The sequence below is a fragment of the Triturus cristatus genome, chromosome 6, assembly GCF_964204655.1.
Source record: "Triturus cristatus chromosome 6, aTriCri1.1, whole genome shotgun sequence".
Taxonomy (NCBI): domain Eukaryota; kingdom Metazoa; phylum Chordata; class Amphibia; order Caudata; family Salamandridae; genus Triturus; species Triturus cristatus.
In genome coordinates this window covers 1,829,455,434-1,829,468,891 of record NC_140589.1, presented here as the reverse complement: position 1 = coordinate 1,829,468,891, position 13,458 = coordinate 1,829,455,434, and the positions used below count along the sequence as shown (strand labels likewise).

Sequence of the window (13,458 nt, the reverse complement as noted above, 5' to 3'; positions counted from 1 at the left end):
TCTAGGGCTGCTTTGCAGTGGTGGGAGTGACGGAGGAAGAGGAAGAGGAGAGCTGCCGACCTCGAGCACGACCTCTGATTCTGCCCCTGTAGCTCTTATACAGGGTGTTCTGCTGCTGTTGTTGCTGCTGCTGCTGGGGCTGCCTGTAAGTACGAAAGGACGATCTTCCAAAGCCCCTGTACCTCCTAAACAAACCCCTAGGCTGAGTCTGCAGACACAGAGATTTGGCCGTGGCTTTGCTTTCTTTAAACCTTTCCAGTGTAGCATCAGCCTTTTTACCAAAAAGCCCAGAACCGTCAAAAGGCAAGTCCAGAAGAGTTGCCTGCACATCAGGGGAAAACTCAGAAGACTTCAGCCACACACTCGTCCTTGTGGCAACCGAAGACCCCATAATTCTAGCCACAGAGTCAGCAGTATCCAGGCCGCTCTGGATTACTTGACGTGCAGCCGCCTGAGTGTCCGATAGCACCTCATTAAAGTTCTGTCTATCCTCCTCTGACAACTTAGGGGCCAGTTGTTTCGCTGAATCCATTAGTGCATGGATATATCGGCCCAAAGGCCAGGTGGCATTTGTCGATTTTAAAGCCATACTGGCAGAAGAGAAGACTTTCTTGGCTGACTGGTCTTAACTTTTTGCATCCCTGTCACTAGGGACTTGGGGAAAGGCACCTGAAGATCTTTTAGAACAGGCAGCCTGAACCACCAGACTCTCCGGAGAAGGATGAGAAGTCAGAAAGTCTGGGTCCCCTGGAGCCGCCCTATATCTTCTTGAAATTACCTTAGAGACCACAGGAGCAGAGAAGGGCTTACGCCATACTTCCATGACCGGTTCAATAATGGCATCATTAAATGGAAGCAAAGGTTCCGATACAGAGGAAGGAGAATGTAAAACCTCTGTGAGGATGTTCGGTTTAAACTCAGCAGATGGTAACTGCAGATCCAAAAGCTCAGCCGCTTTTTTAATAACTGAGTGGTAGGGAACCACATCTTTTGAAGGAGTATCAGCCGAAGGAGTAATCTCCCACTCAGGTGACAAGTCCAGGCCACACACCTCTTTCATCTCCTCAAACAGATCATCAGATTCCATGAGCTCACCTTCTTCCACCTCCTCCATCTGGTACCTTTGTTCTTCTAGTACCCTTTGAGCTTCCCTCCTGGATCTGATTCTCACAACAGGAGTCGGCGGCGCCGTAACCGAATCCGACGGCGCCAAACCCGGATCCAGAGGAGCAGCCGGAGTCGAACGAGGTCGAGCCGGCGAAGATGTAAACTCCCAAGTTGAAAGCCATTGGACCCATAGGCGCTCCAGAGGGTTACAAAGCTCTAGTAAAGACCCCATACATCGCATTTAAAATAATGCGTCGGATCTTGACCCGGGCCTGATCGGCACCGATGGTGGAACCAGCGGAGTCGAAGACTCGTCCGGAGCCGGAACTTCCTCAACTGGAACCGGAGATGGAGCCGGCGTCGAAGATGGGGCCGGGGCCGTAGCCAGAGAAGCAGCAGGCGAGGTCAGGCCAACAGGAGAATCAGGAACAGAGACAGGAGAAGGAGACACAAAGTCCTTACGATGTCGAGAAGGTGAGGTCGATCTCGGAGCCGAATCCCTGTCCGAACGATGTCGAGAGCCATGCCTCTTCTTTTTCTTGTGTTTCTTGGATTTTGAAGCATGCCCGACGTCGACTTCAACGCCGACCTTGATCTTCTTCGACCTCTCTTCTCCTTTTTCATTCTGGCAATGAATAACTTGGCCTCCCTTTCCTTCAGAGCCTTTGTGCTCATCTTGCGGCAGCAAGAACATCCTTCGACATCATGATCCAATGAAAGGCACCAGACACAGTCCTCGTGCGGATCCGTAATCGACATGTGCTTACCGCACTCCCTGCAAGGCTTAAACCCCGACTTCTTAGTCGACATTTTTCAACTGCAAACAAGAAGAAAGAGATACCAGCAGGAAAACAAAGTATCCAGCTAAAGCTACAGAGAGAGTCCCCGAAAACCGTTGACAGCGCGGAAAAAAGGGAACTGACATCACGCCGACGAGGTCTTCTTATGGATCCAGTGACGTCAGCGGAGTCGCGAGCGGAGCCGTGTCCCTGTGACGTCGTCTTCGACCTCATCGGCGTGGAGTGCTACAAAAGTTTCCGAATGCTGCTGGCGCAGAGGATATTCACAAGGTGAGGAATCCACTGGCAGATGTATCCATCAGAACTCCAGGGTAGGGCCAAAGTTGACAAGGTCCAATACCCATCTGTCTGAAGTGATGGTTTGCCATTAATGGAGGTAATTTGATATCTTCACACCTACGGGATGAGAAGGTGGTGTAGCAGTTCCCCGGAGAAGGTCACTGTTTGCGGCCTGTGTCGTGGCTCTTAGAATGTGGTCTTCAGTGAGGCCCTTGTTTAAAGAATCCCGCCGTAGAGGATTGACGGTAGGACTGTTGCTGATACCCCTGCCTGTACTAGGGCTGGTAGGACTGATACTATTTGAAGCGCTGGAATCCACCCCTGTATGAAGGGAAGCCGCACTCCTTGAAAAGGCACCTTGCGATATTGGAGGGTGCCTAGGGATTTGGCGGTATCAGTGTCCGTCTTAATGGCAAGCAAGGCATAGTCAATGTGTTTGCCGAATAATGTGTCCTCGTCATATGCCTTGTCCAAAATTTTCAACTGGACCTCGGGCCTGAAAGAGGTCACCCAGAGCCAACCTTAGCACCTAAACACCACTGCATAGGTTAGTTTGCAGAAGCCTGTGGATGCAATGTCCATGGCTTAATCTATTGTCTCAGATGACGTGCGTTCACCCGCTAATGAAAACTTCCTGGCTTCAGACTGTCTATCCTCCGGGATGAGGTCTAGGATCGATCCGACATCCAACCACATTTGGCGGTCATCACAGCCAAAAATCGCCAAGGCATTGGCTGTGCATACTGTAATAGCAGACATGGTGGAAAATATCTGGCCGATGTTGTCTAGACAGCCTTCGTCTTTTTCAGATGCTGCTGAAATAAGAGCAGATGGCTTCTTGGACCTCTGTTGTGCCGGTTGAGCTATGACTGAGTCAGGTTTGGGATGTCCTGACAATCATGCTGGGGAATCCTCAGGGGCCCTGTACTTTACAATGTGCTCGTTAAAATCAGAGGAAGCAGTCAGACTGCTTCACTGACATAGAAAGATGATATCTAGTTGCTGCTCTGTCCATCAGATTGTGGAAACCTCCTATATCCTCTGGTAGCGAATCAGAAGGGTGGTGTGGAGGTGGGAACGGTGCTGGCATGACAGTCATCCTATTCATCCAAAGGCGGCTGAGTGTCAGGGATCTCACCCGTTTCACTTTAATCATCAGATGATGATGGATAATCCCTCAGTGGTGCTGCAAAATGGGAGGCAGGCGTCATTTTAGTCGTAGCCGGCAGAGGGAGAGGTGCTGGAGGAAGAGGGTTGGCAGGTTGAGGTGGTGCGCCATGCTGTTGATCAGTAGGATGTGGGAAATATCTCCGATAATCTGTTAGCTTTGCTGGGAAGTCTTGAATGAAGGAAAGTGTGTAGTATCCTGCTGAGGTAAAGGGTCTGAATCATCTCCTATGGGGTCATAGTGCCTTGGAGGGGGAAGGTAGTAATGTTGGTAAGAATGGCTTTCCTCCTCATAATCCTCATCTTCCTACTGACATTTATGGTTTAGCTCGGACGGACTGTAAGTTGGACCAAACACGCCGCCCTCATTATCAAACTCCTTAATGCCCAATAGATGACTAGGAGGTAGAGGAGAGACGTTTCTGGGTGAGGTGACTTCAGGAGGCAGAAATGTTTTGGAAACCTTAGAAATCGTTAACGTCATCGATTGTGACAGTGGCGTCGTCAGTGTTGTCGCGAGAGTGCTGTTTTTCTTTGGTGACGTCGACTGGACCACCATCAACAGGACCGACGTTGACGGAGCAAGCCTTGACTGAAGCGTTAATTGGACTATCGTTGACAGTAGTGTCATTAACGGAGGCGTCAGCAGGGATTTAGTTGACGCCTGGACCTTCGTAGACGATATGGGCGCACCGATGGTGGCTGTAGTCGTTTTCACCTTCCACGGGCTTGATCACCAGGCGTGGTACTTGAGGAAGTTGACGATCTTGGTGTCGACGGTGAAGGCATCATCGAGAAGGATTCTGAAGAGGTCTTCCGCTTTTTTGACCGCTCAGCAGATGAGGCTGATCGCCATACCTTGGCGTTGAAGAGCCAGGTATGGAGGATTCTGAGGAGAAATGTTTTTGCTTCTCCCTTTTTCTTAGAGCTGTGAGGCTGGTGAGGAGTCTTTACAGATTTTCTGGACTTCTCCGACGCTCGATCATAGGACTAGGGGGCATTTGTATCAAAATCTCCATTTGCGAATCCCAAATAGCGATTTTTTGAGAATCGCTATTTGAGAATTGCAAAACGGGATGTATTTAAAAATTTGCACATATTTTGCGAATTCTTAATATTCCTTAATTGCGATTAGCAAATTGCGAAATCGCAATTAAGGAATACCTTCCCATTCATTCCTATGGGCCAGGAGGCCCATAGCAATGAATGGGAAGTCATTCTCAAATTGCGAATCGCAATTTGCTAATCGCAAATTGAGAATAATTTCAAAAGGTGCAAGGGTGTCATGATGACACCCTGATGCACCCCTGAAATTAGCATGTGTGTGCATATGGCGCACATACGTGCCCTAAGGGCACGTATGTGCGCCACATGGCACTATGAAAAATGCCAAAAAGTGCATTTTTCAAAGAAATCGCAAATTACCACCAACTTGAAGTTTTTTTGCGAATCGCAGCGTTTGCGAATACAAAATCGTTTGATACATATGCCCCCTAGTCCTTCTGTGAGACCTAGAAGAGGTGTCACTATCTTCCTCAGAAGATGACTTTTGAGCTTTTGTCTTCTGAAGCCACAGTAAAGCCTACCTTCTCTGTCCCTAAGAGTTTTTGAGGAGAAAGTGCGACACTTACCTCATGTTTGGGATAGAGGAAGGAAATATAGTCATTATGTGGGTCATCCACATGCACTCTCTTCTTCCACAGGTCTTACAGGGATGGAAGAGACCTTTTCTGTTAGACATAGTAGAGTAGTAGTTGAAAATAGTGTTGAATGAGGAAAAACTGAGCAGAGATCAGGGAGACTCCCTTCACACACAATGTACCGTGAAAATCTGAGGAAATCAGCCTCTCTTGGGAGTGTTTTAGAGGGTGCTACGACCTGATTGGCCATAGTTAAAGTTTGGTCTTATTTTGTTTTTTTAAAGACGAAGATGGGCCATAAAACTGCATGGCCTAGTGCTATTTTAGCCCATGCTATGCTGATACATACTGCTTCACTATGGTACAGTGGGACTCCCACTTCGACGGTGGGGAATGATTCAAGCATGTGAATCTATGAAAGATCCAATACTGGATAAGCATGTGTTCACTCTGTGCTCGCATATAACATGAATTTTGGTCTTTAATAAAATTGTGATCTTCTCTGGAATACGCACAATTTGTATAAAATCTCCACAAACAAAGTCGCCACTTATATATTCACATGGAGCATGCATTGATGAAAACATAGAAAACATCATTGCCACTATAAAAACAAAAGTGCACCACACAGACCTAGGTACTCCTACTGACACACTACATAAAGACAGAATTGCAGCTCAGCGCGCAAAGCAATTTCACGGCAATAAAATCTGTGCAACAAGGAGTGCCAAATTTCATGAGTTTACTGCGGAGTGTAACGGCTGTGGAAGTTACTGGGCATTCGCTCTAAGATTTATTCCTAACGATGATCGATCATTCACTTTAAAAAACGTACACTGCAATCATAAGTCTTGCTGTCAGGGTGAAACATGCTGCATGACAAATCTTCTGGCACAGGAGACATGTGGTGAGCTACAATGCACTTTTGCCAGTGTTGTGCCTGACTCTGTTTTCTCTCCCCATGCTTTCACCAACCTGTTCATACCGGGAAGGTTACCCCAGAAATAGCGGGCCCTGTGCGCTGCCGACACCTCTTTGGCATCAATCATCACCGGATTGGACTGAAAAATAAAAGATGTTATAAAGTCAACATTTTTTACCATGGAATATAACGTCTACCCCACCGTCCCCTGCTTACTGAATACATATTTCATACCATGAATAGGAGACAAAAGACATTTAATACAGGTGTCATTTCAAAAATGTAACAGTAATACAAATGTGTGATTGCAAATATGCGACAAAATGCTACATTATTAAACTTTATTGGCAAACAAAGTTACAAGTATGACTGAAACATTTACTGTTTATACAAATAGAGAAAACAGACTGACGCTTCACTTACACGCTTTGCTCGTATTCCGTCACCTGGCATGGTCCACTAGCAAGGTGGAGGAGACCAAGAGGGCTAGAAACCTTAGTCACTCTCACTGAAACCCAGGAAAAGGGTGTAAAATATGGATCATCGCCAAAATGTCCTGGACTTGTTGAGGTGGAGGAAAGGCTCGGAAGAGAACAGTATACGGAATGGCTCTGATAAAGGGGAGCCATTGCGAAGGAGTCAGGTGCGACTTTTGCATACTAATAGAAAAGTCCAGTGTTGCCAACAGATTATTCAAATGGTGCATAACGAATATAGGAGGCCAAAGACCTCCAACCGTTTTTGGCAACTGAAAGTAATGAGGGAGGCCAGTTTCAATCTCTGCTGCCGGTACCCTCTCTAAATCTCCCTTGGCCAAGAGAACTTGAACTTTTTCTCAGAGTATTGGCAAGTGGTGCTCCAGTACGTGTTGTCAATTCACATGCTTAACCTACTCCTGCCATCTAGTGTTGGGTTCGGACATTTGCAAGTTGTTTTTCTTTAAAGAAGTCTTTAAAGAAGACTCTCGAGTCAGAAGATGTGGTGTGACTTCTCCTCTAATTGTAAATGGGTACTGAATCCATGTTAGATATGTTTAGCACAGTAGGTGACAGGCTGTATGGCAGGTCAACAAATTAATTCGGGGCATTAACGCAGTGTAGAATGAAGAAAATAATGGAGGAATATGCCGAATTGCAACGGTATATGGGCAAGAGGGTGGGCGCTTATGATTCGACAGCCCTACATGCTATGCACAGATGCTTACAGGATTAAATAGCTGTGAGGAAACAGGCCTTTTTGCAGCTGCGCCCCCACTTTTGCCCTATTTTGACTACTAGGTACTAGTGTAATGGCTCTGAAATGCCCTGAGTCCTGCTAATCAGGACTCAGTGCATGTGCTGACCCTTAAAAAGGTACATGGTTAATTGGCTTAACCCCAAGTGGTATAACTTAACTTACTTGTACATCCCTAGTATATGGTACCAGGGGTACTTAGAGCCTGTAAGTGTCTTTTGTGGACACCAGCATTAGTGTGCCACAAAGAAACACGACAAACACATGACTCCTAGCCTCCCATTGCTGGCTAGCAGAGCAATTTAAAACTGCTAATTCGACTTTGTCATTTAAAGCAATGTAAAAGCCCAAACCTCCCTTTTAAAAAAAAATATTTTATTTATTCATTTTTTATAACCACAGGATAGTACACACGCCAACATACCACTTTGCACAATGGTACACTTCATATTACCCAAGGCCCTTGTAACCACTTGCCAAGAAAATACAATGAATAACAGATATAGAACGATATAGGGGTAATGTAGAACTGTGAGCTTATAGACGTCTCGATAGTCATGGTCTTTGACGGTAGCAGGTTATGTACCGTGGGGGTCAGGCAGCACAATGGGGGTGAACGCGCTGGTGTGCACAGGAGTGGGTGGTCGGGATGTAGTTGTGTCTTGTGCAAGAGTGCATAGGTAATCGTGCAGGGGTTGCCAGCTGTCGATAGGGTGGGAAGTCGGGGGTTGAAGATTAGCGTAGCCTGCGCTAATAGTGTCGCAATAGGACATGTTTTTTAGCCAAGAAGTGGGTGTTGGAGGTGCCGTCCTTCCCCAATGCACTGCAATCTCACACTTAGCCAATAGGAAGGACATGGAGTCAAGTCTGCGCACCGAACTGGGGAGCTGGGCAGTATAGCCTAGGAGTGCCACCGCTGGGTCCGGCTGTATATCAACTCTGAGCATAGTATTGACATGTGAATACACAGTGGTCCAATATAGGGATATGGTGGGGCAGGTTCATACGAGGTGCACAAAGTATTCTGCAGGGGCGCTGCATTTGGGGCAATGATCTGACCTGGTTATGTCATACTTAGCAATGTCTATTGGTGCGAGGTATGCCAGGTGAAGGAACTCAAAATAGAGTAGTTTATGTTTATGGCTGAGAGAAACTTTCTGGATTTGTGCACAGCAATAGGCCCACATTGTGTCTGGGATCGGCGTGCCGAGGTCCTGTGCCCATGTCTCGCGTACCCCGGTAGTGGAGTAGGGCTTTAGCGCTAAGCTAGCGCGATACAGCTTGGATGTCAGTTGAGCGCCATCTGGGCAGGAGATCACCAGCGTTAGCGGGGGGATTTCCACCGGGGAAATAGGGTAGCAGGAAGTGCCTTGTAGCATAAAGATGCTGAAATAGGAAGCGGTGCATACGAGCCATATTGAGAAATCGGGGATCCATGGCCATCTGGAAAGAAGTCTCCAACGGTGCGAATGTTATAATGTCGCAGCATGCGTTTTTTAAGAGTCTCGCTGGTTAATGGTAGCTACGGGCTGTACTCCAAGGGAAGCACTGGAGAATTAAGACTGCCACCCCAAAGTTTCCGCTGCAATGTACGCCACGCTCAACATGTGGTGAAAAATCTATGGGCATATTGGCACTGAGCTGCCAAGTAATATAACTGCAGGTCTGGAATGCCTAGACCTCCTCTATTATACGGTAAGATCAGGGTATCCCACCTCACTCGGGCCTGTGCCCCGCCCAGATAAGTCGCAGCTGGAAACGGCGTAATGTTTGAAAAAAGGAGTTTGGGAGCGGGTTTGGGATATTAGGGAAAAGGTATAAGAACCAAGAGAGTATGATCATTTTAATAATGGTCACTTGGACTGCCATTGAGAGTGGCAGCTTAATCCACCTCTCAACCTGGATTGCCCGGTTCGCTATTGCCGGGCCATAGTTCAATTGTAGTACTTGGTGCTTGTTCTTGTGTAGTTGTACGCCCAGATATCTAGTAGGGCCATCTGTCCATGGGACTGGATATCCTGTCGGTACTGGATGGGTGGCATCTGTGAGTGGAAATAACTCAGATTTGGACCAGTTAATCTGCAACCCCGACTGTTCACCAAAACAATTTATTTCTTCCACTAAAGGGGAGAGATTGTCTGCAGGGTGTCTAATAAAAAGAAGTATATCATCTGCTTATAGAGAGAGAAGTAGTTGTCCCTGCTTAAGTTGGAGTCTGCAATGGAGATGTCTTGCCTGAACGTGGCGAACCAAAGGGTCCATGGCTATGATAAACAATATGGGGGATAGGGGGCACCCTTGCCTAATTCACCTAGCGATAGGTAAAACATCAGACAAAGTTCTGTTAATCCTTATACAGGCCACTAGCTCAGTGTATAGGATCTGCATCACAGATATAAAGTGGGGAGGGATCCAAAGGTTCCGCAATACTGTCAGGAAGGGCCATTTGAGAGAATTAAACGCCTTCTCAGCGTCCAGCAGGTCCACCGCCGCGGGCACAGTCAGAGACAACCTATTAAGCACTGCGAGTATTGTTCGGAGACTGAATGAGGTTGACCTATGGGGGATAAACCCAGACAGTACTGGTGAGATAATTAGCTCAATAAAGGCGGCCAGCATGGTGGCCAAAGCCTACGCTAGTATTTTATTATCTAAGTTGAGCAACAAGAGGGGTCTGTATGAAGTGCATAAGTTAAGGTCTTTGCCCGGTTTTAAATAATAATGTAAGCACTACTTCTCGTAGAGTAGGTGGCAACCGGCCAGTGGTTAAGGCTTCATGGTACAATGCAAGAAGTTGCGGGGCAAGTTGTTCTTTAAATGCCTTGTAGTAGGCGCCGGGGATGCCGTCTAGTCCAGGATCCTTAGAGCCATCATGTGAGTCAATGGCTTCCTTAATTTCATCTAATGTGAGGGGTTTTCTGAGAAATTGTTGATCGCTGTCCTCCAGTCACACCATCGCAATCTCCACAAGATAGGCGGAAAGCTCTGAAGGTGCGTCCGGTGTGCGGGAAGTGTATAGGTTTTTATAGTACTCCAAGAAAGCAGCCCTCACCTCTTCAGTGCCCAATGCACGTGCAACATCAGTGGTTCGGACCTCGACAATGTAGTCGGACGCTCAGTTAGGACGGAGCATCCTGGCCAGTGTTCGGCCCGGTCGCTCACCCTCCCCATACCTATGTGCTGTGGCGTATTTCCCTAAATATGCAGGTCAGCCAATATGTGAAACTCAGACATTAAGCGCGCCCTAGTATGTAGTCACGGATTACCATCCGATATTGCTGCTGCATCGATGGTTTACAGGTCAGACTCGATGTGTTTGATTTGACGACGAATGTCACCCAGTATACCTGCCTGATTAGATAAGCTAATCCCCTGAATATAAGCCTTGAAGGCTTCCCGTAGCGTGGCAACCGAACCCGTATTTATAAAAAAAAAATACTCAGTCACAGATGCTAGCATCTCATTCCAAAACACTTGGTCCAGTAGAGCTTCTCCAGGGAAACGCCAACGTTTTTCAGCTTCGCAACTGTGTGGTATGGCTAAATGAAGGAGTACTGGGCTATGATCGGAGAGGGTGCGTGGAAGGACATGGACTTCTTTTACCCAATGTAGAATATTGGCTGAAAGAAACATAGTACAATCTAGTCCAGACTGTATGTGCGATTAGGTTAAAATCACCTCCCATTATTATTTGATCTACGTCAGCCCGGCTCATGAGGTTATAGATGTCCTGAAAAAAGTTTTGGTCATGAACTGTAGTGCCATATATATTCACCAGCAAGACTGGTTGGTCAGCAAAGAGGCAATGAAGGATTATATATCACCCTGCGGAGTTAGTATGGGATGAGTATAAGTGAAACAGAACACTCTTCTGAATAAGTATGCAGACGTCTCTGGAGTATGTGCTGTAGGAGGAAAAATATCAATGGGCTCCCCATTACTTGGCAAATGTGGGGGCTGAGCTAGGGGATAGATGCGTTTCCTGCAAGTACACAATTTTGACATCATGCCTGTTTAGGTATGCCAGGACTTGTTTACCTTTACGCGGATTGTTAATGCCACGAATATTCAATTTAACACAGGGTACACCCCTAGGGGCTTGGCTACGTTACGTGTCATTATACTGGCAAAGCAGGAAATAGTGGGCCCGGTGTCTGTCATGCAGACTGGAAGTTGTTGGCTTTGAGGGACAGCGCAGCATGTACATTAACAAACATTAATTCTCCCTGAACATGGAGATATTTCCCTCCCCCCGCCCACACTAGATTCAAAACCATCCAGTGAGACCCATTTTTCAATCCCCCCCCCCCCCTTCAATAAACAGTCAAAGGAAAAAAAGAAACCCAAACTTACAGCACTGATATACACGGGGCGCTGGGTCGACCCAGCGGCAGCGGCCATATCATGGAACAAGTAGTCAGTAGATACAGCTGGTCAGCACCGCCAAACATTTAAGAATGTGGGGGCGTGGCTTAGCAAGCCAGCATGGCGGACGGCTTCTAAGTGAGCTCCGTCCAGCCCATTATCTATCCTGCCATTATCCTGCTCCCCTGGCCGAGAGACTTCCCGCCTAACGCACCTGCAGTTTGGGAGCCGTGGTGTCTCTGTCTCAGGCGGTCTGGGGCCCGGTAGCGGCGCCCGGTGACAGAGACGGGTCCGGATCGGGGCTGAGGCCTTGGGGCGGCGTTGAAGCCGCGGCCTCGATTGCGGACCGGCTGGTGAATCCCGCGACGGAGCGGCAGCTGCAGAGTGGTGGAGAGTCCCCCCTGCCTGGGGCGCTGCATGGGATTTCCCGCGGACGGAGGTATCCTTTCTGTCTGGCCCGAGTTGGCGGGAGTTAGTCGCGGGGGCTCCCTAACGGCCGCTTCGGCAGTTAGTTCGAGCTGCGCGACCCGGGATTGGTCTGCAGTATCGATCTGCGCTGTGTACGGAGCCCCGGTGAGGTGCACGGGAACGGCGCCTTTTCGAGGGAAGGAGGATCACCGGGGTCTGCCTGCCACACCATGACGAGGGACAAACCCAGTGGAGGGCCTTCCAAACAGAGCACGTTAGATAAATATGCGGGGCTGGGGGGCCCTGCCGGGGCGGTGGCTGGAGCCCCGGGTGCTGTGCCGGACAATGCTGCCCTCCTGGCGGCCATCACCCAGTCCAGAGACGCCCTAGATGCCAAAATAGGGGCAGTGGGCTCCGACGTAATGCTGCTATGTCAGGACCTGCGTAATGCGGTGGAAGGTATCACGGAGACCGAGACTCGGATCTCCGGGGTAGAGGATGTGGTGACTACCCTGCAGCACCGAGTGGCGTCCCTGGAGACTACCCAGCGGGGCTTGGTGTCCAGGGTTGAGGATGCGGAGGGAAGGGCTCGGCGGAACAACCTCCGCTTTGTTGGTTTTCCGGAAGGATGCGAGGCGGGGGAATATGGAGGAGTTTCTCACCCGGTGGCTGGAGAGCTGGCTAACTGCTGACTCCCTTTCCAAATGTTTTGTGGTGGAAAGGGCACATACCTGATGCAGAAGCCTCCCCCTGGGGATAGGCCGCGGCCAGTGATTGCAAAGCTACTTAACTATCATGATCGGGAAGTGATCCTCAAGCAGGCCAGAGCCAACAATCCCTTGCAATTTAACAACGCCCGTCTCCTCATATTCCCGGACTATACTAAACAGACTCAGAAATTGCGGCAATCATTTCTTGCAGCTAAGGCCCGCCTGCAGGAGCTCAAGCTTCCTTATGCGTTGCTTTATCCGGCCCGATTACGGGTCATCTACCGCTCCCGCACGTACTTCTTCGACTCTCTAGAGGAGGTTTTCAGTTGGACGGATGAGACGGTGCGGCTACGCCCTCACTCTCCGCCGGGGAAGGAGTCTGACTCTTCCTCGAGCAGGATGACCCGGGGCGGGCCTGGTGGCCGGGTGAAGAAGTCTCGCCGCACCAGGTCCAGGAGGCGATCCAGGTCCGGAGGTGCGCTGACGGGCAGGGGGGGGGGGTCGGCGTTGGATCAGGTGGCACCAGCAGACTGATTTCTCCTTCTATATGTGCAGCTCTGTCTCTTGGATATCTTTATAGCGGTCAGGGGAGCTCCATATGGGCTGCCATCCCGGTTGGTTATACCAAGAAGGAATGGGGACCAGGGGATGATGGGTTGTAGTTTGGGGATCCATTGGTGGGTGTGGGGTGGTACCCCCTGTTGGGGTCTACTGGCACTGCCTGCCTGCCTCTGTTCTTGAGGTACGGGGTGGGGGGAGGGGGTTGCAGGGTTTGTATTGGGGATTATTGTTGTCGTCTTATCGCACTGTTCAAGCACGGGTTGGGG

General features: G+C 48.9%; 1 protein-coding gene across 8 annotated transcripts in view; it reads right to left on the bottom strand.

Moving 5' to 3' along the window:
* The window catches only part of DNMT3A (DNA methyltransferase 3 alpha), a 1,939,932-nt gene that overhangs the window by 156,459 nt on the left and 1,770,015 nt on the right, over positions 1–13,458 (bottom strand). For all 8 annotated transcript variants that reach the window (XM_085613211.1, XM_085613216.1, XM_085613214.1 and 5 more), the window contains one exon: positions 5,969–6,054. In XM_085613211.1, the coding sequence (XP_085469337.1) occupies positions 5,969–6,054 (86 nt within the window). The remainder of the gene's footprint in view (positions 1–5,968; positions 6,055–13,458) is intronic.